Genomic DNA, 24,548 nt, shown 5'->3' on the forward strand with positions numbered 1-24,548 from the left:
TAGTTAGAAACTGAAACCCCTAAGTTAATGAGAAACCATGTAGTCCTTTTATTTGGTTTGTCATGGATGTGTTCTTTGTCTTCTGCAAACATCTTATTGTTTCTGGTTATGTTTTTATTTGCTCAAGCTTGCTTGATTTGGCTGCTTATAGAACATCTAAGGGAGCACTTAGTTTTTTATCGAGCAGAGGAATGGTTTTCTTCATAGTCTCATTAACCAAATTTACCTATATAGTTAAATGTGGTGTTTGACTAAGAACGAAAAACAAATTTTGGAATTGAAATGGTGTTGGACCTTTTGCTTGAAGACAGCCTGATGCCTCAGCAGAAGAGTATGGTGTTAATTAAAAGTTTTAAACTTGGATTGAAGTTGGTCGGATTTGATTAATGAACCATGCAGTTCTGGAGCTTATAGCAGCTCAGCTAGCTGTTTTCTGTTTTGTTTTTGCTGAAATAGTTGATTTTGTTTGGAATTTTTGTTTTGAGCAATTCTATGTTGGGTTCTACCTCTGGGGTTATGTGATATTGTGATTGTTACAAGGAAAATAAGACCGTCTTATGCATAAATATGTGTATATTTTAAATTGTACATTTTTTTCTCAAAAACCAAACCGAAACCATTTGAAACCACACTGAACCGAACCAAACGGTTTGGTTTCATTTCGGTTTTGGCTTCAAAACCGCACCGCAAAAAGTTTCGGTTTCGGTTTCGGTTATGGTTTCACTCGAAACCGCACCGAACCACACTACGCCCACCCCTAGTGGGGTTGGTTTGGAATTGTAGTGCTTCTAAACAATATCGAATTTGTTTAGTAAAAAAAAATATTTTCTTAGAAAAACTATTGTTAATAACAGTAGAAAAACATAGAAAAGTATACCCCATATATATTACAAAATGAAAATCATTGTCCTACATTATTCTCTTTGACAATTAGTATATCACATAAAATATCATATACTTTTTTAGTCATTTAACATGTTTACAACAATTTATTTAAAAGCTTACCAAAGACTCAGATATTTTTTTTTTGTTAAAAACACTTTTACAAAAAAAATTAAAAAATTTACAAAATATTCAACAACTTTATTTTAGTTTCTTTTTCTCACAGCACAGTTTCCAAAGCAAAACAATACCAAACTAACCCTTAGTTTGTCAAACTGTTCTAACTATTTTTGTCGAATATACTAACTTGTGCATTAGATACTACTCTCTAAGACCATCTCCAATCCGTTACTTAGTATTACGGTCTAGTGATATTCCTCTTGTAAGTGAGAGGTCTTCAGTTCGGTTCTCACCAAAAACAAAGTTGAACCACATTATTATGACAAGCCTATTGTAAAACTTGACCTACTCCCCATCCCATTAGTGTACATACTATCTTTCGCTAAGAAAAAAGAAGACTCCTTCCAACCCTTGGTTAAAACCTAATATTTTTAATCCAAATATATTAGGTTTTAACCTAAAATTGTTTTTTTTTTCTTTTTTTTTTTGGCTCCAATAGTTCTAGGTTAAAATATTAACATGAATTATTAAAAAATGAATTTAGGCTAAATTTTTTTTCAGTAACTTTTTTTTCAAAATAAAATTTATGTAGATTATTAGAATTTATTTGTTATTTTCACATAAAATATTTAGATTCCGAGAAAAGTTGAAAATTCACTAAACCGACCCATGAAACATATATTTATAGAGTTTTTGGATGAATTTTGATTTAAATATTTTTTTTATAATTGTTTTAGCCGTTGGATCCAATTCGGTCGTTTCAGATTTTTTTTTACCATTAGATTGCTCATATTTGATCGCAGTCGTTGGATTTAATGTATTTAAAATTTTAAAATGGCCTAAATTTTAGGTTTTAACCCAAAACTTATTTTAAACCCAACCATTGGAAAATGATTTGAATAGTTTAAAACCTAAATTTGGCGGGCCAACCTTTTAACCTGGCCTAAATTCTTGATTAAATTTGCCCAAATTTTAGGTTTTAACCAAAAACTCATGTTAGGTCTAACCATTGGAGAAATATTGGATTAGTTTAAAACCTACATTTTAGGTTTTAACCCAACGGTTAGAGATGGTCTAAATACTCATGTTTGGTGTAGTATTGAATTAAAGACCATATTATCTACCCACCTTAAAAAAAATTTCGTCCCTGAAATTTTAAATAAGTAGCTAGCCAAAGATGGGATTCAATGGCTAGTTGTATTCGAAAAGTAGCATATGAGGTATTAGGAAAGTCCAAGGGCTTTGCTCCACATCAAAAGGAATCTTGTTGGTGGAACGAGGAGGTACAAACAAAGGTGAAGGCTAAGAAGGAATATTGTAAAGCCTTATACAAGGATATGACCGATGAAAATGGTGAAAGTTATAGAATAGCGAAGCAGGAGGCGAAAAAAGCTGTGAGAGAAGCTAAGCTAGCGGCTTATGACGATATGTATAAGCGACTAGATACCAAAGAAGGAGAATTGGATATCTATAAACTAGCTAGAGCAAGGGAAAAGAAGACAAGGGACCTAAACCAAGTGAGGTGCATTAAGGATGAGGATGGAAAAGCTCTTGCTACAAAGAACACGGTCAAAGACAGATGGAGAAGTTATTTTCATAATCTTTTCAATAAAGGACATGAAAGGAGTACTTTTTTTGGGGAGTTGAGTAACTCAAAAGAGTGTAGAAACTACTCATTTTACCGCTGAATCAGGAAGGAAGAAGTGGTTGTAGCTTTGAAAAAGATGAAACATAGAAAAGCAGTGGACCCAGATGATATACTAATCAAAATGTGGAAAGTCTTGGGAGAGACGGGTATAACATGGCCCACATACTTTTTCAATAGGATTTTGAAAATGAAGAAGATGCCAATTGAGTGGCGAAAGAGCACTTTGGTGCCCATCTACAAGAATAAGGGCGACGTACAAAATTGCATGAACTATATGGGTATTAAGCTAATGAGTCATACAATGAAGCTCTGGGAGAGAGTCATTATGCATAAATTGAGGCAAGAGACACGGGTTTTGGACAACCAATTCGACCTCATGCCAGGGCGCTCAACCATGGAGGCAATCTATCTCTTACGAAGATTGATGGAAAGATATAGAGATAGGAAAAAGGATTTACATATGGTTTTTATAGATTTGAAAAAAGCATACGATAGGGTCTCAAGAGACATTCTTTAGAGGATTTTAGAAAAGAAATGAGTACGAGCAACATATATCCAAGCTATAAAGGATATGTATGATAGAGCAAAGACTGCTGTAAGAACTCATGAAGGACAAACCAAAAGCTCCACATAACTGTTGGGTTACATCAAGGCTCATCCTTAAGTCCTTACCTTTTTGCATTGGTAATGGATGAGTTAACGAGACATATGCAAGATGATATTCCTTGGTGTATGCTTTTCACAAACGATATAGTGTTGATAGATGAAACTCAGGAAGAGGTAAATACAAAGCTTAACCTTTGGAGAGAATTGTTGGAATCTAAAGGTCTTTGCCTAAGCCGATCAAAGACAAAATATATGGAGTGCAAGTTTAGTGCAAATGGAGGCTAAAATGAGTTAGGGGTGAGGATCGGAGATCAGGAAGTACCAAAGAGCGACCGCTTTCGTTACTTAGGATCTATCCTGTAAAAGAACGGAGAATTAGATGGAGACCTCAATCATATAATACAAACTGGATGGATGAAATGGAAGAGTACATCTGACGTGTTGTGTGACCGCCGTATGCCACTGAAACTCAAGGAAAATTTTTATAAGACGTTAATAAGGCTAGCGATGATGTATGGCACGAAATATTGGGCAGTGAAGCATCAACACATACATAAAATGGGTGTAGCAGAGATGAGCATGCTTCGTTGGATGTGTGGGCACACAAGAAAGGATAAGATTAGGAATGAGAATATCCGAGGTAAAGTAGGAGTAGCCGAAATTGAAGGAAAGATGAGAGAAAATCGGTTACGGTGGTTTGGACATGTGTAAAGAAGGCCTACTGACGCTCCGGTTAGAAGATGTGACTACGGGACAAAGGTTCAGAGCTGAAGAGGTAGAGGAAGACCTAGGAAAACTTTGAAAAAGACTCTAAGAAAAGACTTAGAGTACTTGGATCTAATGGAGGACATGACACAGAACTGAGCTCAATGGCGTTCTAGGATTCATATAGCCGACCCCACTTAGTGGGAAAAGCCTTTATTGTTGTTGTTGTTGCTAAACATAAAACACTCAAGGATAGAAAGAAAATATATAAAGAAGAAATAAAGCTAGAGTGGTTGCATAAAAGAGAATGTCATTCCATTGCGATCAGATTGCAATGATTCTTCTTTCATGCCTCCAAACTCAAACTTTCTCTCTTCTTCAGTACAATATTATACCATACTACCTTCATAAGAACATAAAGTAAAAAATAGATATATATAATAACGATGAGGACAATTATACCAAGTGAGTGGTAATTGAGTTATCATTAGATATTATTATCATTAGTTCCGCTTCATTTGGTATCAGAGCCAAGTGAGTGGTAATTGAGTTATCATTTTTTTAATCACTACATTTGGTCATTATTCAGTTTCATTTATAGCTTATCTTATTTGTTAACCTTCTAAGTAGGACTGTTTACTCTCCACCCAAACAGTAAGGCGTCTTCCAAACAATAAGTCCATAGGATTGGCATGAGCGAATCGCATAAGCAGAGAGGGAGTTTAGCAAATACACGAGGAAGATAATAGACAGTAAGATTTTCTGCATATTGAAAACCTACATTTTGAACAATATGAGTAGATTATTTAGATCTAATTCAACTGCCAGCTAGCTCCAGAACAAGTTTAAGTAGAATTCCAAACATAGTAAATGAAGAACAAAAATTAGAATTTCAAACGGATGACAGTGTCAACCTTGGAGATTGGAATATCCCCAAAGTTTCTATTAAAAACATTTACAAAAAGAAATGATCAGTAGCCTCTTTTAGAAGTGAACACCACGTCAAAATAGTTGAAAAAGCTTATTCTCTTAGTAAAGAACATGAAACTTGTCAATTATTCACACCAGAACAAATCAGAACTCATAGAAAAGATGGTTACAATTACATTCACATAGGTCTAGTCCAAATAGCAGTCAAGCCCTTAACAAGAAGAGGCCTCAATACCTCTATTTTGTTATGTCTCCAAGATGCAAGATTCACTGACTTCAGTGATAGTATTCTTGGAATGATTGAGTCAAGTCTTTACAATGGACCAATTCATTTTGATTACTTCCCAGATCTCACAATAAGTCTTTTAGACCCCCACATGCTAAAAACACTCACATTAAACATAAAAACTTCAGGGTACCAAGTCCTTGAAGGAGTCGAACCATTAGCTTTAATTTTCAGAGTTTACTACAAAGTCACATGAACAAACATGAACTTCCAAGCCTTAGTTAAAAGTCCTCGAGACCACACACTCTTGATACAAACCAATCAAGAAAATGCCAACATTAAAATACCCAGAACCATTAGATGGTCAGATATCAGTCTACCTTCATATTGGTGCTTGATCAATGAAAGCAAACTAGTTAGTATCCAAAATAGTTTAGTCAACCTAGACAACATAGAACAATATTTTAATGGAACAGTTAAAATCAACTTTAACTGTCCAGCCAGAAAATCTAGTGTCCACTTACACGAGTTAGCCCAGTCACACAAATCTTTAGAACCAAGTAGGAATTCTTTTTTTGGATCCACATCAGCCGATATGGTGGGTCGAGGTCAAGATTTAATCAATTCCTTAGTCAATAGAAAATTAAAAGCAGTATAAACTAGCTTAGCAGTCACCGAGCAATAATTAATTAATGATTTGATCAACCTAAAATTAAAATCTTTATAAACAACCTCTCAGGTAACTCACCCACGATACCAGCCTAACACTCAAAACCAATGAGAACAAACCTCTCCAACATAATCCGACTTCGAAGCAAGTCAAATTAACCACCAATTACTTGTATTGAATAAACCATTCAAATTTCGATGGAAGAAACTCAATGCTGACATCGAAGCAACATCAAATATTCCCAAAAGACATATTTTTCGAAATAAATATACAAAAGAACAAAAACTGGACATTTACGATAAATGGACTAATTTCATGAAAAAGCATAGACTTGAAGTATTTTTCTTCGATTTCGTTGAAAAATATTACGAGTTTGAAAAGAAGATAGAAGTCATCACCAAAGAAAATTGGGTTAAAGAAGACAAAACCATAGTCTCTTCTAGTCACCATCTACAAGAAACAATTTTAATTACAACTGCAAACACACAAGTACCAGCCACTTCTTTCAAACTTCCAAAAGAAGATGCAGGAGTCAAGCCAGTCATCGAACAAAACAATTTTACAAACCAAAGTCTACACACCATAAGAAAACAATTAGACAAAATAGAAACCAAAGTAGATAGACTTTCTCAACCAAAACCAACAATTAGGAAAAAACCCTTAGTCAACTTCCCAGAATCTTCCTCTAGCACAATAGCTTTAAAAACAATTTCCACAAGTCAAAAAATAGATCAAATGTTACAAGAATTAAAACAAGAAAAAACAGTCAATGTTTTACAACATCCAGATAAATCTCAACCAGAAACAACTTATGCAATATGAGATTCAGAAGACGAGAGTGAAATAAATTCCATCAGAAAAGTAGAAGAAGCTTTTCAAAATCTTGAACTAAAACGAATCACGAACAAACTAGTCAATCCAACAACTCTTACCAAAAATTGGTATCCAAGGCCAACATCTCCGGATATTCAATTTGAAGAAAAAAACATCCAAAATCAATTCTCAATCTCAGCTGAAAAACTCTATGAATGGAACATAGATGGATTATCAGAATAAGAACTTTTGAATAAATTACAATACAACTCCATGATTGCTAATAGTTATATTACCAATCATAACCTTAGTCAAACACAAGTTGTCGACCTTTTGGTCACTAGATTTACATGAATGCTCCATTCCTGGTGGGAAAAACATCTCACTGAACAATCCAGAAATGAAATTAAAAATGCAGTCAAAATAGACAAAGATGGAATACCCATCTTTGATGAGCATATAGGACGAGGAGTCCCAGATGCAGTCAACATATTACTTTTCACCATTATAGAACATTTCATAGGGACACCCAGTAATGTTACCTCCAGAATTCATGACCAACTTAGTAACTTTAGATGTTCGACCCTAAGCTATTTTAGATGGTACAAAGATATTTTCATGTCTAGAGTCATGCTTAGAGAGGATAGTAATAAACCATTTTGGAAAGAAAAATTCATTAACGGATTACCAAATCTATTTGCCCATAAAATCAGAAATGTTTTAGTTAATGAAGAAAGTATCATACCATATCATACCCTTACTTAGGAAAATATTATTAATATTATCCAGAAAGAAGGATTGAAAATGTGTATTGATATGAAAATTACAAAACAAGTCAACAAAGACAAGTCAATAGCCAAATATGAATTAGGAACATTTTGTGAGCAATATGGATTACCTTCTATTGCTCCATCCAACAACAACAACAACAAAATCTTTTCCCACTAAGTGGGGTCGGCTATATGAATCCTAGAACGCTATTGCGCTCGGTTTTGTGTCATGTCCTCCGTTAGATCCAAGTACTCTAAGTCTTTTCTTAGGGTCTCTTCCAAAGTTTTCCTAGGTCTTCCTCTACCCCTTCGGCCCTAAACCTCTGTCCCGTGGTCACATCTTCGAACCAGAGCGTCAGTAGGCCTTCTTTGCACATGTCCACACCACCGTAACCGATTTTCTCTCCTCTTTCCTTCAATTTCGGCTACTCCTACTTTACCTCGGATATCCTCATTCCTAATCTTATCCTTTCTCGTGTGCCCACACATCCAACGAAGCATCCTCATCTCCACTACACCTACGTGTTGATGCTTCACCGCCCAACATTCTATGCCATACAGCATTGCCGGCCTTATTGTCGTCTTATAAAATTTTCCCTTGAGCTTCAGTGGCCTACGACGGTCACACAACACGCCGGATGCACTCTTCCACTTCATCCATCCAGCTTGTATTCTATGGGTGAGATCTCCATCAAATTCTCCGTTCATTTGCAAGATAGATCCTAGGTAGCGAAAACGGTCGCTCTTTGGTATTTCCTGATCTCCGATCCTCACCCCTAACTCATTTTGGCCTCTGTTTGCACTGAACTTGCACTCCATATATTCTGTCTTTGATTGGCTTAGGTGAGGACCTTTAGATTCCAACACTTCTCTCCAAAGGTTAAGCTTCGCGTTTACCCCTTCCTGCATTTCATCTATCAACACTATATCGTTTGCGAAAAGCATACACCAAAGAATATCATCTTAAATATTAAGTTTGTGATCTTCGCTAGATTGCTCCGGTCATTAGTGTGGATAAGTATGTAAATGGATAGAGACAGGAAGCAAACACAAGATGTACGTGGTTCACCCAGATTGGCTACGTCCACGGAGTAAAGGAGTTCTCATTAATTGTGAAGGGTTTACACAGTATATAGGTTCAAGCTCTCCTTTAGTGAGTACAAGTGAATGATTTAGTACAAATGACATTAGGAAATATTGTGGAAGAATGATCTCGTAATCACGAAACTTTTGAGTACCGAAGTGTGGTATCGTCTTCACTTGCCTTATCTGTCTCATAGGTAGATGTGGCATCTTCTTTGGAAGTACTCTTCATCCCTCCAGGGGTGGTATCTTTAACTGGTGGAGATGCACAAGGTAATGTATCAATTTCACTTGACGCTTACTTGTAGTTTCAGGCTTGGTCAAGCGCGATACAAACCATGTAGTAGGAGTCCCCCAAGTCGCCGAGCTAGGGGATCTGCTGAAAGAGGTGACAGACAAGGTAAGCAATCAGAGCTCCAAGCAATCAGTCCCAGATCAGAAGTTTGATTTCGAGTTCCGGCTGATTGTTATCCTTCTCCTTATCTTGCAGGTAGCATGAAAGATAAAGAGAAGAAAAGGAGAAAATGTGATATGAGATACTTTTGCTTTTGAAGAAGTAACTTTCCACAGGCTTATTCTTGAACTGGGTTGGAGGGTTTTCTTGTTTCCGCCAGAGTATAAGGCCGACTGAAGAATTTGAGGGTCAAAACAAGTCCATCAAATCTAGAGTATGTTTGACCCTGCTGATATGGGATACTTTTGTTGTTGACAAAGTAGTGGATGTATCGGCACGTGTTCTGTTGCGCTTGTCTCCACATGCTTCCTTGTATCCTTCTCACTTGCCCTATTTGTTCCTCAGGCAGATGTGGTATCTCGGGAAGCATAAGATGTTGAAGATGAGTACTCGAGAGCAATGGGGTTCCAGGCAGTCAGTTCCGGACTGGAAGCTTGATTCCAAGTGCTGATTGATTGCTCTCTTTCTCCTTGTCTTGCAGGTAAGAACAAGGCCAAAGGAAAAGACAGGGAAAAAGCATGATATGGGATACTCTTGCTTTTAACCCTGATGATATGAGATATTCTTGCTTTAGTGTAGCTTGTTTGCAGAGGTATTCTCGGGGGGAAAGAAAGCTGAGTATTTCGAGAGGCTTCGTTGGGAGTGCCCTCTCAGATATGAGGAAGGGTTGAGCATATTTGCAGGTCTGCCTGTCCGTTGAGGATGGAGGTCGACATATATAGGAGTCTCCCTAACAAGGAGTAATACTATTCTTTTACCCTGCTTGGTCATAGCACGGTAGTGGGAGCTGCCAGCTTCACGTGTTTTAACTCTGTCAGAGCACTTTGAAAAAGTGGTCTGTGGTATCTGGAAAGCTGATGTTACGTGTGAAGATTACAGACAAGCTTTTTCTAAGGGGCTCTCGAAGTTGAGAAAGCGGTGCCTCTTCGGTTTTCGAACAAGCAATCCTGTCGGGGATCTGTCTCTCGAGATTCGGAGAACGGTGCCTCTTCGATTTTTGAGAAAGCAATCCTGCTAGGAGTCTAGCTCTCGAGATTCGGAGAGCGGTGTCTCGTCGCTTTTTGAGAAAGTAATCATGTTGGGAGTCTGGCTCTCGAGATTCGGAGGACAGTGCCTCTTCGATCTTGAAGCAAGCAATCTTGTTGGGAGTGTTTTCTCGAATGTGAGTAAAGGTTAGGACTGTTTGCTAGTCTACCTTGCCACGGAGCACAGAGGTTGACCCATCCAACAAAAAGAAAAAAATCAGAAGCCTACAATAGGTACCCAAATAAGTACTCAAGTAAGAGACATCCCAAATATAAAAATAAGAATTTTGAAACAAATACATTTTACGAGAAACCCAAGCCCAACAAGTGGAAGAGGAAACCCTAAAAAAAATTCCACTTCAAAAACCAAGAACGAAAAGGAAATTGCTACAGGTGTGGTAAATTCGGTCATTATGCAAATAAATGTAGAGTCAAGAAAACAATGAGAAAATCCAGTTAATTCAGGTCTTAGAATTAAGAGACACAGACCATAGTCAATCCGAAGATGATTTATGTTCTAATTCATCTTCTTCCAATAATTCCTCCAGTAGTCTTTCATCCCCCGATATTAAAATAGGGTGCACTGATACTTGTTGTAAAAAGATTTCAGTCCTCAATAAACAAGAAGAACAAGAAGATCTTCTTATCGAATTAATCAGCAAAGTAGATGACCATGAATTAAAGTAATTTTATTTAAAGAAACTTAAGAAGTTAATCTCCCCTGAAGAAGACAGTACTAGTCAATCCCAAGAGGCCCTAAAAATATGTCTTAGCACAACCCTAGAAAGGTTTAATAGGGCTAAGAAAGAAATTACAGTCAAAGATTTACAAAGAAAAGTCAATAAAATTAAGGAAGAAATTAAGTCCTTAAAATTAGAAAATATAGAAATTCACTCACATCTCAGTAGCATTCAAACATAAGCACTCATTGGCAATAATGATGAAGAATATAATAGTTCTTCCTCCAACCAAGTGTCAGAATCCAAATCCATAGAAAACCCAACAGAACATCTAATTTTAGGATTACTACAAAAAATTAGGATCCGAAAATGGTATTCTAAAATAAAAATAATAATTGAAGGCTTCTAGTTAGAAACAATTGCCTTAATTGACTCAGGTGCAAACTTGAATTGTATCAAAAAAGGTTTAATTCCCACTTAGTATTTTCATAAATCAACATAAATTATTAGTGCTACAAATCAGTCACCGATGCAATTAAAATATGAAATCTCAAAAGCCCATGTTTGTCAAAACAATGTTTGCTTTAAAACTCCATTTGTTTTGATAAAAAATATTTCAAACCCATTCATTCTAGGTCTCCCCTTCATAGCTCTCCTATATCCTTTTAAGGTACACCATAATCGTATAACCATGATAGGGGCATATTTATGCACCTTAGTTAGCTTGTTCTTGTGCATTTACATTGTTTTTCCTTAGTTAAAGTAGTCTTATGTGTTTTCAGGTTTTAAGGGCATATCATACAAAAAGATGCATTTTGGAACCTTTTAGAGCACAATTGAGCTTGGATTGGACATCACATACTTGGAGCCAAGAGGATGGACGAAATTGAAGATTTGAAGATGATGTTTCCTACTTGAACAAGGTTTCCTTGTTGAAGTAGGAAAGTCCCTAATTGAAGATGGAATCCTAGTTGAATTAGGATTCCTAGTTGAAATAGGTTTCCTAGTGGAATTGGGATTCCTAGAAGATGAAGATTCCTACTCAAACAAGGTTTCCTACTTGAAGTAGGAAAGTTAAATCCAAATGGCATCAAGTTTCAGCAACAAAGAAGTTTTCCAAGTCCAAATGAAGGAAAAGGAATCCAAGATGATGAAGGATTGACAAAGACAAACTTTCCTAATCCTAATGTACAAAGATTTCAGCTCCAAAGAGGAGTCCTAAACACTTTAGGACACCTTATCCCTTCACAATCAGCCTTATCCCTTAGTGCCGCACCTATTCCCTTCTAGAAATCTGATTTCCTTGCCTTGCAAGGCTTTCTAGAAGCCTTATCCACCCTATCCCTTACCTACCGCACCTAGGATGCCTTTTCCCATTCAAAATCTGATTGTTTTAAGCCATTTCCTGATGGGTTTTAATTATACAAGTCCATATCTGATTCCCCTAGGGTTTTAAGTGCCTATATATACTCATATTAACCCTTTGGCTGAATTACCACCTCTCATACACATCAATTCACGCCAGAAATCATCCCTTGCTCTCTGCCGCACCCTTCCACCACCATATTCCATAATTTCTGCCCAAAATCATCCCTAGCTGCACCACCCATCAACCCTAGACACCACCACACATCCCCCATCCATTCTACACCATTCTACACCATTCATAACCCCAAAACCTGTCCACAACCTTTGTGCCGCAGCAAGGAGAAAGGAAGGAACTTCGTGGATGCACTTGCTGTCCAAGTTGGAGTATCTAGGTGTTTTCTTTCTTTGGATTTCAATGTTTAAACTTATTTATCTTTGCTTTGTGCATATGAGGAACTAAACCCCCCCTTGGCTAGGGGGGATTCAAAACCATGTTTATGCTTGCTATATGATTTGATTACTTCTAATTGCGTTTCATAAGTTGTGAATTCAATTTACTTATCTATATGAATTAAAACTGGTTTGTGTATGTTGGTTAAGAGGGCCCGCTTAGTTTGCATGCATGAATTTGATGCTAGGATATAAGGGAATTTCAATTAATTGTTATAAACTTATATTCACAAGTAGTAAAGGTTGTTGATCACAATCGTGTTAAGTAAATTCTTGGCATAAGTTTCATGCAATTCATAGTAACAAGTGCCCCGTCAATGCTTATGGTTTTCATAGAACTTAATGATTCTTGCATGTGTCTCTATTATGCGCTTTCATGTAGGGAACTTGTGGGGAATGCTTTGGGTTGTCGTATGCAATTCATCCAATTCAATAACTTAAGGAAAATCTGAGGGTTAATTTAAGCGGACCTAATTAACTTGGGGCGTTGAGAATTCATGGTTTATTGAGAAGCAATTGGAAATCGTTTTGTATGCAAGTGTGACATGTGTGGAGAAGAACCCCTTAGTTAGCCTTCCATCCATTCACTTTAACCAATTTCGTTTTAAAATCTGTTTAGTTTAGTTTACTTGTTTTGTTTTTAAATTCGTCCAAAATCAATCCCCTTTTACTTTGTTGAGTCATATTAGTTAGAAATCAATTTAGTTTGTGTTTTTAAGTGTCTTGAGTCAAGTTATAACCAATTTTCGTCCAAATTCTTCCTTGGTGTCAGAAACTGCCCAGAAAGTGTTTTTAAGGCAGTTTTGAGTGTTTGTTTGCTGTTTTGAGTCTTTTGGTTTGTTTTGGTGTTTTAAAGTTTAGTTTTGCATTCTTTGAGTCTAGTTTAGTGTTTTAAACTTGTTTTTACGTATTTGAGTCGGTTTTCAAGTGATTTAGCAATCCCTCCTAATCCCCGGCCTAGAACGATCCCTACTTACATACTTTGCTACAATTGATAAAAAGAGGGTTAATTTGAGTGCTAGTTAATATCATATCAAACCACCAGAATGTTAGGACAAAAAAATCACATTTGAGTTCTGCACGGAAACATATCTCAAAAAATGAAGACAATTACAAAAAGAAAGCATCTAAAAAACCATCAATTTAGTTACCAAAAAATCACAACAAATTAATTTCTTAAAAGAAGAAATTAATTACAAAAGAATTGAAGAACAATTAACAAATAAATCTTTGTTACAAAGCATTGACAATTTTCAAAAGAAACTTGTTAATGAAATTTGTTCGGATATTCCTAACGCTTTTTGGTACAAAAAACAACACATTATTAAACTTCCTTACAATAAAGAATTTATTGAAAAGAAAATACCAACAAAAGCCAGACCAATCCCAATGAGTTAAGAAGTTATGGAATTTTGCAAAAAAGAAATCCAAGAATTTCTCAATAAAGCAATCATTAAAAAAAGCAAATCACCCTGGTATTGTCCTGCTTTTTATGTCCAGAAAAATGCTGAATTAGAAAGATGAACTCTCAAGTTAGTCATTAATTACAAACCTCTTAATGAAGTCTTGGAATGGATACGGTATCCAATTCCCAACAAAAGATATTTAATTAAGAGACTTAGTCAAACTGTAATTTTCTCAAAATTTGACATGAAGTCTGGATTTTGGCAAATTCAAATTCATGAGGATGATAAATACAAAACAACATTTGTCACTCCTTTTGGTCATTATGAATGGAATGAAATGTCATTCGGTCTTAAGAATGCACCTAGTGAGTTTCAGAATATCATAAACGAAATATTTAATCAATGCAATCATTTTTCAATTGTTTATATTAGTGATGTTCTCATTTATTCCAAATCAATAGATAAGCATTGGAAACACTTAAACATGTTTTCTAGGATAATTAAGTCAAACGGATTAGTTGTCTCAGCAACCAAAATTAGGTTATTCCAAACCAAAATTAGGTTTTTAGGATACAATATCCACTAGTCAACCATTCAACTAATAGATAGAGTAATTCAATTTGCAGATAAGTTTCCAGATGAAATCACTGAGAAAACCCAATTACAGAGATTTCTAGGATCTTTAAATTATGTTGCAAAATTTTATCCACATCTTAGACAACAATGCAAACCCTTGTTTGATCGTCTGAAAGAAAATCCCTCATCATGGTCCAATACTCATACTTCTATAGTCAAATAAATCAAATCACATATTAAGACTTTGCCCTGTCATGGCATTCCAACTCCTAATTCATTCAAAATTGTTAAAACTGATGATGAAATTGGTTACTGAGGTATTCTCAAACAGTCAATTTCTTCTAGATCTCCTGTACAAATTGTTTGTTTCCATTCAGGAGTATGAAATCCAGCACAAAGTAATTATAGTACTATTAAGAAAAAAATATTATCTATAGTATTATGCATTAGCAAATTTCAAGATGATTTATTAATTCAAAAGTTTTTAAGGAAAACTAATGAAAAGGGCTTGAAAACTTTGAGTTTTAATGATAAGGACAAAATAAAGGGTAAAGTGAATAGTACCAGGATTGACTTTTTAGTGTAAAAATGTGGTTTTTCGTTAAAGTGAATAGTACCGGGTGCTTTTCGTTAAAGTTCCCAAGTTTTTAGTCAGAGTCGATTGCAAATATGCAAAACATGTTTTACAAAAAGATGTTCAAAACATTGCATCAAAACATATTTTTGCATGATGACAAGCTATATTAAGTATTTTTTATTTTGAAATCGAATACATCAAAGGTAGTCAAAATTGCATCCCTGATTTCCTAACCAGAGAAGTTCTGCAGGAGAAGAATGACAGCAAGAAGACCTGATCAGATGAGGCTTCCAGCCATTACCACCACCATCAGTCAAACAAGAATCAAGCCCAGATTCTTCATCGGCCTTAGCCATTACTAACCGATTCAATCCCTTAGGTTCCACAATAGAAAACCTTAGGCAAAACTACCAATCACCATGTCTCAATTATCAAACGGCATTAGTCAGTCAATATGATCCTTATTCAACCCCAACATACCAATCATCATCATCCCAACTAGTCAGTTATACCAAAACATCACCATATGTCAAGAAAAACCCCAGTGAATATTTTTTCAGTATCCCTTTCAATCTCAATCAAGAACAAGCACCAAAAAAATTAGCCAAAATAGTCTTTCCACCCAATTTCCATTATCATCCTACAGAACCACATAAAACACTGAAATACTATCAAGCCATCCTCAGTGAAACTGAGTCCATTTCAATCAAACCTCTCTATAGAAAAACCCATGAAAACAAGATCCTCTAGCTTTACATTGGAAGGTTTTTAACCGAAGCAAATTGGGAAATCCCCCTTTACAAAACCAAACCTCTTCATACCCAATATATCCATATTCCCAACAACCATTACAATTATTTTGATTACATTGATGCATGGACTAACATCTTTATCCATCAAACAGAAGATTTTAGTCATTCATGGTTCATTAATTTTGACAAGAATTTCAGATTGAATTTTCCTGTATGGTTCCCAAAATGGTGGTCAACTCACGGCCCAACAGCCAGTCTCCTACCAGAAGAACTTATGCAGGTTCTCTCAGCCAGTTTCCAACAAAAATTTGACAGAAGTTGATTCAACTACAGAATTACACTTCTCCTAATATTCATGGCCAAGTAGAAAGTCTCATAGATCTTGAAGTGGAATTATGAAGTTGAAACAGGTGAAGTTTACAGAGCCAAATCAGTCAAGTGGTGGGATAAATTCAACCATTAGAAGACCATCAGTCAGGTCCTTACCGAATTTCCCATTACTCCACTCCCAATCATTCTGCACAACCATCACTGCTAGTTATCCCAGAACAATCATTATCAGACATTAGTCTATCTTCGTCCCTCAAAGGAACAGTCAAGTCTACCAAATCGTTAGGCTCAAAGAAAAATAAAGCCACTCGGCTTGAAGATTTAGCACAACAATTACTTGTAGAAGCAGCGATGCTCATACTGTAGACAAAGAAGCTGTAGACTCCGAATCTTCAGACACATCCTCACAGCAACCATTCAACTCAGCAAGCCAAAAAACACAACCAACTAAGTGGGCTAACTACCAGGATTCCCATGACCCATTTGCTTAAAGTCATGTGAAAACTTCAGTCATCATGTCAAGTCACCATGTGAACATAGTCATTTGCCATGTGAAGCATTCATAAATTATTCTCACCTATGATTCTGACAATGTTTGGAGTCATTCATTCATTCATCCATCCCGTGCTTCCACAGTAATGGCATCAAATATTCTTCCACGGAAAAACAACAATTATTCCAATAAATTTCACAGTTCATCAATAGTGAAAGCAAGTCTTACAAGACCTTTTTGCAAGTCTTTAAGAAGTGAACTATGAATGAGAAGGTTTCAAGTTTGGAATTTCCACAATTTCTCAATCAAAAGTTTCTTTGAGTTCATACTGTAACCAAAGAAATAAAAAATTGTAAACATTTTTCATTTTAGAATGTCAAGGATGCCTGCATGCACCAATATCCTTTTCATCAGTCATTTTCTTATTTGCTGACTCAATCGTCAGTAAATCAATTGTAAGTTCCGGTGTAAGTTTTGCAATAAAATTTATTTTTAAATTATATTTGCATCATTACTTTGAATTCATTATTTTCATTATGAAGAATATTTTCATAACAATTGATTTTGAATGGCATAAAATTCTTACTCACAGTCAATTCATCGAATACCTCAAGTTCAAGGTAAACACCGATCAATCTTTTGTTTAATTCTTTCTATTTGTTTATAACAATTGGTTTCATGGCATTTTTAATCATGGTTATCTTCCACATCAAATTCCACATAATTCATTTAACAGTTCATTCAACCCTAATCATGATTGCCCTTGGTATAATTGTCCTCATCGTTATTACTATCATTAGTTCCGCCTCATTTGATATATATATAATATTTGTTTGAAAAAAAATGAGGATTAGATGTGGGGCCCACTCCACATCGAATTTCAACGATCCGAACCGTCTATTTTGTTAGTCTCGATTCAAAGATCATCCTTGCAAAAATTCAATTCAATCCGAAACCATATGCCTATTTAATTATCAAGATCAAATTTTATTATTTCTTATATAATAAAGTATTTGTTCATTTCTTTGAACCCAATTAGATGTCTTAAATATTTCCAATTAGGCTAATATTTTACAAGGGTGATCTATGAGATACAACTTGAAAAATGGATGGTTCGGATCGTTAAAATTCGATGTGGTGTGGACCCCACAACAAATCCCCATTTAAAAAAAAATTGGGTCCCTTCCCTTAAAAACTTCCTGTATAATAATAATAATAATAATAAGAAGAACAACAGCAACAACAACAACAGCAACAACAACAACATAATGTCAAAATACGTATATAATAACGTAAAATTAAAATAGTTATACTTAAATCAAAACTGAACATAGAAATGATTTTTCACATATGCACTTGTAGCATCACATACTCTGAAGATATGTGTGTAGTAACTTGGGTCAAGTCCAAACAATAAATAAATAGAAATACTAACGTAGACGGGCCTACTCATCCACTTGATTAACGAATCCAACGAATAAGCTATCGATATTATAGTCTGCAGCCCGCAATACTAACAACTCGTTGTCGTCACGATAAGCAAGCAAATAATTTCCAAGGGTGCAATATTACCATCTTGCCCCCATTGGGAAATACACATAAATCAACGAATAACGCATTGATCGTGCTCACGTACTACCTTCTGGGATGACATCGTCAAAAGTACGTAATCTCCTATGCTATAAACTCGATCCTTCGAATACCTGTTCGCAATACTCTTCTGCCAATTGTGTATTATGCATAGACCCTCTATACCACGTCTCAAATGGAGCTATACCAAAAATCAAAATAGTAACGTTAGTTATACATAACTCTAACAGGGATAAGTGTCTATTATAATACTAAAACTGTAGAACGGACAAAAGCAACATGTCCACTAAGGTCTGGATAGTTCGTTCAGACTGGCCGTTAGTTTGAAGGTGAAATGTGGTACTAGACAAAAACTTAGTACTCATAACCTTCAAGTAGGCTTCCAAAGACTTTGAAGTAAATCACACATCATGACGAAATACAATAGCAACATGCACACCATGTAGCTGAACAATGTAGTTCATAACGCCTTAAAAAGCAGATTCATAGTGAATTTCTCTCGAATTTGGCGAAAAATTATGTTGAGAATGTTAAAAGAACAATCAAGGATTTGAGGGTCAAAACAAGTCCATCAAATCTAGAATACAAGGTAACTGGAATTAATGCATGACATCTCGCTACAACGGTAGCTTCTGAGAGATTCAATCACCAACGATAAGGATTCATTTAGCAAAGTATTTGTTGGGTGATTGAGGAATTAATGGTCACAAATAAAACTTCAACGTCCGAGCGATTCTCCCAGAGATAATACGAAGTGCAGTAAGGTAGATGCGTACTCAAGGTTGACTGGAATGCTTTCAGGCATAAGGAGGTGACTATGGAATCACGGTCAAAGTAGATGTCGATCAAAATGCCAGAAAATCCGAGCTAGAGCACTCCTAGCTAGTTTTACTCTACCAATACCGAGTTAGAGCATGCCATACATACACAAATATATATCAACATGAAATAGAAATTCCACTAATGAGTCCTAACAATACTACTTCTTACAACACTCTTAAATAAAATAAATCCTAATAAACCATTATAAAACATCAAGCAGAGTTTATAAAAAAGAAAACTTATGTTTTGGGTAAAATAAGATGGGGGCTACGTGTTGGGATAATGGATGAGGAGAAGAACGGAAGAAAAAAATGAAGAAGAGAAATGAAGAAAATGAGAAAGTGGTGCAGCACAAAAGAAGAGGAGAGTAGGAGATGATAAAGAAACAATAATGCCAACTTTAAACATTAGGGTTTAGTATTGGTTTGATACTGATGTACTTTTATAAAAAGTGGGTATAAAAAAAAAACTGAGCTAACAAATGTGTTTGGTAAACATTTAAAAACAACTTATTTTCACTGTTTTGGGTGAAAAAAAAAAAAACTAAAAACGTGAAGCAGCAAAAATGAGCTTATTCTCACAGTACAGCAGAAGCAGTTTTTTTTCAAAGCACAACAATACCAAATCATCCCTTAGTTATGGCTTCTAGGCTTGGACTTAATATTTGGGTCTATATATAAAATGGGCTAAGTGAATCAGATATTAAAAAAAATAAAAATAAACGATTTGGTCCGGTTCTGGTGGTTCTTGCAAGATGAAAATTAGAACCCACACTGGTATGAACGATTTAGTTCAGTTCTTGAACCCAAGTTGACTTTATTTATTTATTATTTTTTTATCAACATGTTTTTTTTTTTACAGTTTATTTTATTGAATTTGCAACCCTAACCGGTGGTGTAGTCAGGATTTTCAAGTAATGAGATCATAATATCAATAAAAAAATATTATTTGGCCATTTTGTCTAACACCTAATAGGCACCTACCAATTCCTATCAATATATGCCGAAAGTTTATGCCAACATATGTTGACGACTACTATTATTTATAGAGCTTGTCTAAGGTAGATGCGGGACATTGTGGAGTAATATTGAAGATTGTCAAGGTTTATATATATATATATAATATAAGAAACTAGAAGTAGAAGAGGGTGTAATTAGTTTTGTCGTATTGCCTCTGCCACTGCCCTTAACCCTAACAACTAACAACCAACTATTTTCACCCTTTTTGTTCTTTTTATCTTCAGTTGGAGATGAATGAACGCAGATGGAGATGTCACTGTAAAAATTAAAAAGAAGAAATTTAGATCCAAAACCCACGGAGGCCACAGCTTTCACCGAAACCTCTCAGTTTTTTATGGCTGCTTTAATTTCATTGACTGGTGAGACTCAGTTCATTCACAGTGTGTGCGCAATTGTGGTAAAGGGTCAGTGGAGCAACCTCTTGAAACCCAACAATGATTTTCTTCTCAGCTCGGCAACCATTCACCAGGTACTACTGCAACTCTCATTCCATGGCTATGGCCTTTCTCCTTCCTGGGCTTTCTTCAAATGGGTCGAATCACTTCCCACTTGCAAGCACTCCTTGCAATGTTCTTGGACTATGACTCACATCCTCACCAAGCACACCCACTTCAAACCTGCACACCAACTGCTTGAAAAAATTGCCCTTAAGGATTTCTTGTCTTCTCCGTCGGTTTTGAATGCTTTGGTTCGGACCAATGACGACCGTGATGTGAATTCACATGTTTTGAGCTGGCTTGTGATCTTTTATGCTAATTCTAAGATGACCCAAGATGCAATTCAGGTTTTGGAGCTTATGAGGATTCATGGGTTTAAGCCCCATTTGCATGCTTGTACTGCCTTATTGAGTTCTTTGGTTAAAGATAGGATGACTAATATGGTATGGAAAGTTTACAAGAATATGATCAAGGCCGGGGTTGTGCCAAATGTTCATTTGTACAATGTGTTGATTCATGCTTGTTGCAAGTCTGGGGATGTAGAGAAGGCAGAGAGTTTGCTAAGTGAGATGGAATTCAAGTGTGTCTTTCCTGATCTTTTCACATATAATACGTTGATATCGCTGTATTCCAAAAGGGGTATGCACTACGAAGCTTTGTCTGTTCAGGATAGAATGGAAAGAGCAGGAGTTAGCCCTGATATGGTGACATACAATTCTCTTATGTATGCGTTTTGTAGAGAAGGTAGGATGAGGGAGGCTGTAAGACTTTTCCGTGAAATCAAAGGTGCTACTCCGAACCATATAAGTTACACCACATTAATTGATGGGTATTGTAGAGTGAATGACCTGGAAGAAGCTTTAAGGTTGTGCGAGGTAATGAAGGCCAAAGGACTGTATCCAGGAGTTGTTACTTATAATTCAATTCTTCGCAAGTTGTGTGAACAAGGCAGGATGAGGGATGCAAATAAACTTTTGAATGAGATGAGTGATAGGAACGTTGAACCTGACAATGTCACGTGCAACACATTGATTAATGCTTATTGTAAGATAGGAGATATGAGGTCTGCTGTCAATGTGAAGGACAGGATGTTGGCAGCTGGACTGAAGCTGGACGAGTTTACACATAAAGCACTCATTCATGGATTTTGCCAGGTTCTGGAAATGGACAGTGCTAAAGATATTTTATTTAGCATGCTTGGTGCAGGAATTTCTCCTAGTTATTGCACCTATACATGGATTATAGATGGTTACTGTAACCAGGGGAATGAAGCAGCAGTTATAAGACTACCGGAGAAAGGTCTTTGTGCTGATGTCTCTATGTACAGGGCATTAATAAGAAGGTTATGTAAACGTGAAAGGGTTGATGAAGCGGAAAAGGTTTTCAATCTTATGCGAGAGAAAGGTATATCAGGAGACAGTGTAATATATACTAGTCTTGCATATGCTTACTTGAAAGCAGGAAAGTCCTGTGTAGTTTCAGCGATGCTAGATGAAATGTACAAGAGGAGGTTGATGGTGACACGCAAGATCTATAGATCTTTCAGTGCTTCTTATGCCAGAGACAATGATAGCATACGCCTGTTTTGGGATCATATGGTAAAGAGAGGCCTAATGTCAAAAAATGTTATTACTAAGGAAATGCAGCAAACATAAATGAACGATGCAATGTTACTAGGGGCCTGCTTTTAGGCTCAATATTTCATGCTATAGCACAAACCTCTCTGCCTGTGAAAGGTGTTGGAGACTGGTATTGACTGGGGCACCCAAAGGTGTATGGGACTGCTGAAGAATCCAAGAGACTAGTAAGTGCTTGTTGAGTAATTTTGCTGGTCAAGTGAGGTTTTTTTGTCCCTCATGTTGTTGATGACCAAGTACGTTTATGATATATGATCAGTCTTTAGTGGGATTTGATCAGGAAACAAATCTCGTCATGCCTCTTTTATCTATTGGAATTGCTCTCTACTACCATTTGGAGTAACTTAACAGATATGCTGATTTTGCTGAGGCTTTCTGAGGCATCAACACAACTAATCAGAGTGTGATGGTTAACTAAGGATGGGCGGTATAAATTACACGAAACCGTTTTGGGCTGTTGTGAGACCCATGGAGATGTGATTAAATCAAGGAGTAGGCTAAACGTGAAAGTACGTGGATTGGGGTTCTTCAAAATTATATCTGGAGAGATGGTTTGGTAACTGTATGAAGAGCTGCATTGTTGACCATGCGGTTGAACAATCCTTCATGCTGCAGTTTTAAGGTGACAAGTTCATCTGCACTTCTGGTTTGGCATATGTGAAGCTCAAGCAACGGAAGCTACATACGGCCGTCAGTGTTTATAGGTTAGTGATATTTATATATATTTCATTTTCTTCTATTCATTAGGAATTTAGAAAGAAAACTTAGAATTGGAATCTGATGAACTGGTAAATGACTGTGCCATTGTTGAAATTGATTTGCCAAACAAATAAATAGAGAATCTTTCAAAAAAAAAAAAAAAAAAAAAAAAACTGGTTAGAGTCATTGTTTTTTTTCTTAGTTTGCGGTCTTAGTCATGCCTGTTACTGATATGCTAAACAAAACTGTGCCAAGATGGAAGCTTTTTCAGAAAAAGAAAATTTCTTTAGAGAAAACTCCATGGGAAAAGATGTGTTTTGGCACAACGCTTTTGAAGGCACAAGTTCACAACTAAGGTTTGAGTCAATATTGTCCACAATTGCCTAGACTACAGTAATATTTTGTGATTGATGGAACAATTTCGTTACATTATTTTGTCAAATGTCTTTTTGGATTTTTCCTCTCATGGTTTGATTCACATATACAATTAGAAGATAAATTTCGACAATCATTTCAGTCCTACAAGAAAATGGGTGAGTACGATACTAGTAGGAAAACAAAATAAAAAAAACAGCAAAGAATGTTTACACCAACTAAAATCCCTCTTTGTGCACACACGCCAATTTTTTGTGTGCCTAAAAAGCCTCTAGTGCAGCTGCTAGTGCAAAAATTTCATAATCTGGACAAGTGCAACCGTGACAATGACCGCTTTCACAACCACACTCATCCCATCTACTTACTCAGCCTTCTGTCTTTCTGCCTCTTTTTCTCCATTTCCACATTATCTGCTTGAACTCGAATCTTGATTCCTACTTGCAGTTGAGGCGATTTGATACCTTCAAGGCCATGCCTAGTTGTTGGAAGCACCGTGACCCACTAGTCTAACTCCATGTTTGGTCCAAAAACCGGCACAGTGCTCCCCCAGCGGAGCTCGAAAACCACACTTTCTTGCTGTAGGATGTTGTCCATGGAGCACATCTCGGTTCCAGAGCACTCCAAAGAGACGGACTCATTTCAAATGTGGTTAGACTTGGCGGAGATTTCTCTGGTGTTGAGCATAATTCTTCTGTTGTTTCGTGCCGAAAGAGAGCATCGAACAAACAGGTTTCCCGTGGTCTTGAATTCGGTGTTTCTTGCTTGTATGATCCTCAGTTCACAGCCAAGGGAAGAAAATTTTGAAGGAGTCATTGTGTGTGTGTGAGAGTTGTAGATAGAAAGAGAAAGTGCTGATGGATTCTTTGGTGAAGGGAAGGTGGTTTATATATGGTGGATGGGATATTTATTGGAGGGAAGGTGGCATTGCTTTTTGAGGAAGCTGCTTTTATGCATAAATTAATAGTAGACCTGGCATTCGTGTCGTGTTTTCCGTGTTCGTGTCGTTTTTGTATCATACTCGATATCTTAACGGGTCGTGTCGTGTAACACCCGTTAAAATAAACAGGTAAAATGACCCGATCCGAAATCGACCCGATAATATTAATAGGTAATATGACCTGACCTGTTACCTGTTAAGGAAAATATATTTTAAACCAATAAATAATCAAATGAAAAACATAATACTAAATAAGTATATACATATCATATTGTCACATTCAAAATATAAAACACATTTTTCTTTTACGCATATTTTCATTTACCTAAAGTCTTTAATAGTTTTTTAATTAATGTAGAAGTGTAAAAAAATATAGAAAAAATATGTAAACGCTCGTAATGACAAGCTTTACAACTTTCATGAAGAGCTTAACTTCGAAATTCGCCACTATAATCATATAAATTGTAG

The 24,548-nt window shown here is 36.1% G+C and overlaps 1 protein-coding gene across 2 annotated transcripts; it reads left to right on the top strand.

Moving 5' to 3' along the window:
* The first annotated feature begins 4,659 nt into the window (after window positions 1-4,659).
* LOC126605853 (pentatricopeptide repeat-containing protein At5g38730) lies at window positions 4,660-24,127 on the top strand. Of its 2 annotated transcripts, XM_050273312.1 has the most exons (3): window positions 4,660-4,713; window positions 20,220-22,773; window positions 23,588-24,127. In XM_050273312.1, exon 2 carries the CDS (start codon window positions 20,330-20,332, stop codon window positions 22,085-22,087), a length of 1,758 nt encoding a protein of 585 aa, XP_050129269.1. In that variant the 5' UTR covers window positions 4,660-4,713; window positions 20,220-20,329; the 3' UTR covers window positions 22,088-22,773; window positions 23,588-24,127. The 2 variants fall into 2 exon arrangements, with proteins under 2 accessions (XP_050129269.1, XP_050129268.1); XM_050273311.1 differs by lacking the exon at window positions 4,660-4,713 and having other exon boundaries at window positions 20,164-22,773.
* Window positions 24,128-24,548: the final 421 nt, after the last annotated feature.

Source organism: Malus sylvestris, chromosome 15 (assembly GCF_916048215.2).
Source record: "Malus sylvestris chromosome 15, drMalSylv7.2, whole genome shotgun sequence".
Taxonomy (NCBI): Eukaryota; Viridiplantae; Streptophyta; class Magnoliopsida; order Rosales; family Rosaceae; genus Malus; species Malus sylvestris.